This window comes from Alosa pseudoharengus, unplaced genomic scaffold (assembly GCF_046254945.1).
Source record: "Alosa pseudoharengus isolate Yale_2024_CS ecotype anadromous, Long Island Sound unplaced genomic scaffold, YU_APseudo_1.1 YU_APseudo_1.1_scf_21, whole genome shotgun sequence".
In the NCBI taxonomy this organism is placed as follows: Eukaryota; Metazoa; Chordata; class Actinopteri; order Clupeiformes; family Clupeidae; genus Alosa; species Alosa pseudoharengus.
The window spans coordinates 4,845,535-4,850,534 of NW_027468674.1; the positions used below are offsets into that span (position 1 = coordinate 4,845,535).

The 5,000-nt window shown below is 44.5% G+C and overlaps 1 protein-coding gene across 1 annotated transcript in view; it reads right to left on the reverse strand.

Annotated features, from left to right (window-relative positions):
* LOC143137490 (rho GDP-dissociation inhibitor 1-like) overlaps window positions 1–2,717 on the reverse strand; it is a 7,920-nt gene extending 5,203 nt beyond the window's left edge. The window contains exon 1 of the mRNA XM_076297718.1: window positions 2,529–2,717. Coding sequence (XP_076153833.1) covers window positions 2,529–2,715 — 187 coding nt within the window. The 5' untranslated portion in view covers window positions 2,716–2,717. The remainder of the gene's footprint in view (window positions 1–2,528) is intronic.
* Window positions 2,718–5,000: the final 2,283 nt, after the last annotated feature.

Genomic DNA, 5,000 nt, shown 5'->3' on the forward strand with positions numbered 1-5,000 from the left:
CACGGTAGCCCAGGCTGCTCAAATGGTTCGATCCCCGTTTGATTTGTAAGGTATTGTTTCAGATCGTTTAGCTATAAGTTTTCTTGATTCATCATTAACCACACAGTTTCAACTAAACTCTCAGAATGGTCAAAAATCGAGAGTTTTTATAAGAAGAAAGTGATTTAGAGAACACTAGTGGCAGCAATAAGATTCTCTATTGTGACTTCATGTGGTCTCCCATCCAGTATTTGACCAAGGGCATGACTGATTAGCTTTTGACAAAGACTGAACACAGGTAACACAGCGAGACTACATCTCCAATACGAAGCATGAGAGATTTGTTTCACCCTAAACAGCTGAGGTGTCGGAATTGTTTCAAAGCTTTGGAACAATTCAGCACAATTGCTTCGAACGTTTCAGTGCTTCATAAAGCCTCGCTTTGCCCATCCCTAGTTTAAAACCAGTTAGGCTACTCTACCTCTGTGTGTGTGTGTGTGTGTGTGTGTGTGTGTGTGTGTGTGTGTGTAACCAGTTAGGCTACTCCACCTCTCTCTCTCTCTCTCTCTCTGTGTAACCAGTTAGGCTACTCCACATCTCTCTCTCTCTCTGTGTGTGTGAGTGTGTGTGTGTGTGTGTGTGTGTGTGTGTGTGTGTGTGTGTGTGTGTGTGTGTGTGTGTGTGTGTGTGTGTAAAATCAGGTCCTGGTCCCACTTGCTTCCTGACCTATCTGAGAAGGCAAAAGCCCAAAAACCAGTTTGTTTCATGAATCAGATCCTTCCTGCATAACACACTACACTATAGGCCTCATCACAACACACTACACTACACTACACTATAGGCCTCATCACAACACACTACACTACACTACATTATAGGCCTCATCACAACACACTACACTATAGGCCTCATCACAACACACTACACTATAGGCCTCATCACAACACACTACACTATAGGCCTCATCACAACACACTACACTACACTATAGGCCTCATCACAACACACTACACTATAGGCCTCATCACAACACACTACACTATATCTTTAGGCTTTGGCTAAACCAGCTCGCCAGGCTAGCATCTTCCATAGAAATGTATTTGAGCACAATTTAAAGAGATTTTCCAAGTAGCCTGGGTGATTTTTATGTGATTTTGCAATGATGATTGCAATAATCATTTGACAGTCCCACAATGCAATTTACTTTTTAATTTTAGTATTTTTAAATTTTCAAAATAAGAACATCACTATGGTTAATGCAGTAACGAAATGGTAGGCCTATTATTATAGGCTATTGCAATGACTTGCCATGCTCGATCTAAATGTGTCCATTCAATTCACCGTACACAATGACCACAGTTATACATGCAGGGAATATTCGGGCTTTAAATGTAGCAGCAATATTCGGTTTGCGCCAAATACCGGATTAAATTGATTGATGCCATCAGAATGAGTTTACACAACTCGCGGGCAAAACGAATATTGCTGTTGAAAACCGGGTTACTCCCTGCATGTAACTGCGGTCAATGGCGCACTCCTTTTCGGCGATATCTGTATCTCTGTCGTTCGCGAAGGCCTTGTATGCATTGTTCGCAATTTTAAGACGTCTTTTCATCTGCAATGACTCCTATAAATTTGCCGCAAGTGGCATTCCTGTACGTCGGGTTTACGTTCAAACTATTTTTCTGGTGAATAATTATTTCGGACTGAACTTGGTGAAGGGAAGTTTCACTAGGCCTATCGTAGGCAACGATAAACTTGATCATCATCTAGGGCTCGTCTGATCGGTTTGCTGCTGCCAGCCGCCGAAAGGCAGTGGGGAGAGGGGACATTTATCTCGGCCTATGTGACCACACTGTAATGCAACTACATCCACTCTGTTTATCTGACTGGTCTCTGACCTCTCTCTCTCTCTGCAGCACACGCATTTTCAAATTTACACACAGGCACTGGGCCACGGCCAATCAGAGGGGAGGTCCCGCCTTTCACTATCTTTGATTTGTTTAAACCACGATATTGGCCAAATATGTGTCTGTTATTGAACCAAAGGTAGAGATTCAGTAGTCGCACTTTTGAAAAATTTGGTCGCACTCTGGAGCCCTGATAGGCCTCATCACAACACACTACACTATAGGCCTCATCACAACACACTACACTACACTATAGGCCTCATCACAACACACTACACTATAGGCCTCATCACAAGCAGCTTCCTGACATGCCCCTCGACTAACAGGAGCCAATGAAAAGCAGCCAACTATCCCCATCACTACCAACTTACCTGCTTCTGAGGTGGCGGAGCCCAGTGGAGGCTCTCACACACACACTTCTACTTGTGGACGCATTCTCTTCCTCTCTCATACACATACACACACACACACACACTTCTACTTGTGGACGCATTCTCTTCCTCTCTCATACACATACACACACACACACACTTCTACTTGTGGACGCGTTCTCTTCCTCGCTCATAGACACACATACACACCTCTACTTGGACGCACTTTCTCTCTCCCTCATATAGACACACACACACACACACACACCTGCTTCCTTGGCGGCGGCTCCCAGCAGGGCCTCCTTGTACTTGCGCAGGCTCTCGTCGTCCTTGTCGAGCTCCTGGATCTCCTGCAGGCTCTTCTGGGCGGGAGGCTTGTAGTTGACGCTCTCCGTCTCCTCGTTCTCCGCCGCCAACGCCGCCAGCTGCTCCGGGGTCGGTTCCTGCTCCGCCATGTCGGATCTGCCGAGAGAGAGAGAGAGAGAGAGAGAGAGAGAGAGAGAGAGAGAGAGAGAGAGAGAGAGAGAGAGAGAGAGAGAGAGAGAGAGAGAGACACTTATTTACAAATCTTACACCCGCTTCATTAACACTAGGGCTGTAACGATATGCGATTCGAAACCGAAATCGCAACACTTATATCCACGATACTGTGTCGCGGTGTGTAAAGCCAGAACCGCGACACACCCTAGTGTTTCATGCTTATGCGGCTGCATAAACAACACACATCTCCCGCTTTACTTACCGGTAGCCTACGTTGTCCAAAAATAAGTAAATACATAATTTCATACCTCGTTGCTTTCATTGTAGACTGTTCAACTTTACCAAACAGTATACAGTAGGCTAGGTGTAAACCCCCTCTCCTTGCCCGGCTCCCTCTCGCGCTCGCTTGCTCCCTCTCACTCTCCCTCCCTCCCTCCCTCCCTCCCTCCCTCCCTCTCCTGCTCAATGAACACGCGCGACTCGGCAAACACAATCCAAATAAAACATTCACAATCGTGAAAGCAAGGACGCATAGAAGACGACTAGCTAAATTACTATTAAATCCGCTTAGCATCATTAGCATGCTGCACATATTTGTTTAAAACTCTTGCAATCAAGTTGACTGGTCATCTCAATACCAACATTTCCCAAAAGGGCCTGTCCCAAGGAGAACAAGTATTAGGCTACTTTGAAACTTAAACACACATGGGGAAACTGAACAGTACAATTAGTAGACTATAAGCTAGCCAACTATGCTACTTTGTTTACAATATTTCCAGGCTTCAACCAGACAGCTGAATTAAAGAGGTAGTACAAATAGTAGGCCTAGGCTATAGGCTAATCAGCATAAAGTGTGCTGTCATAAATATAAGACATTCAGTAAAGTATTTTTATATCAGGATATAAAATAATACAGATATATTATAGCCTACTATATTATATTGCAAATGTCTAAATAAGTGGTCTGAGAACAGCTATTAGCGCATGTGTGCGCACACGCACACACACACACACACACCCACAGGATTAAGCCATTGGAGCGCACACACACACACACACACACACACACACACACACACAAATAGTGCTGTCAGAGAAATGCCAATGGTCCCACGGGTAACTAAACAATGCTCCAAGAACACCGGTGCGCTCACACACACAGATTAGTACACACACCAGCTGTTTCCTGTCCGACTCAATTACCAGTTCAGTTGCAATTAGCCCACTCCACTCTCTAAACTCTCACACACAGGTCTGTAATCATTAACCCAGTATCCGCTGATGTTAAGCAGAAGCATGCATCATCCCCCCCCCTCCAAACCAAAACCTCATGCCTGCTGGCAACCACTATTAAAAGTTAACACTGAGCCCTGGCACACACACACACACACGCAGATGACCAAGTATGAGCGCAATGTCCACACACACCACACACACACACTCCCCAGTCAGTAGGCCAATTAAGTAATTAATCAATTACTTTGGAGGTTCTAACGACGAGCACTGGACAGTTTGTCAGACACATAGTCCCTTGCCGTCTCTGGTTACCGTGGAGACCAGATGAGGCCTTCCTGTGTCTCTCTGTCTAACCAAAACAGACAGGGGACATCTCTGCAGGGTGTGTGTGTGTGGACACTGCTTATATCCCGGGATCTGTATGTGCTTGTGTATGTGTGTGTGTGTGTGTGTATAGAGAGACCTGCCCCAAGGAATGTGATCAAAACACCTGTGCTTAATTGTTGAATCACAGGAAGGTGGGATGTATTTCTGATAGTGGGGGGGGGGGGGCTTAATCTCATAACTCATTGGCTACTGACCACGTGATTGGCAGTTCTCAGTTCCAAAACTCTTCATAACCACTGGCATGGCTACGCGCTAACGCTCTGTTACAAGAGTGAGCTTACTCCGTTCTCTCCTTACAATTACTTTACACACATTCTGATACAAGAGTAGTCATTCTACACTTACTTTTTCACACATTCTGATACAAGAGTAGTCATTCTACACTTACTTTACACACATTCTGATACAAGAGTAGTCATTCTACACTTACTTTTTCACACATTCTGATACAAGAGTAGTCATTCTACAATTACTTTACACACATTCTGATACAAGAGTAGTCATTCTACACTTACTTTTTCACACATTCTGATACAAGAGTAGTCATTCTACACTTACTTTACACACATTCTGATACAAGAGTAGTCATTCTACACTTACTTTACACACACTTTACACACATTCTGATACAAGAGTA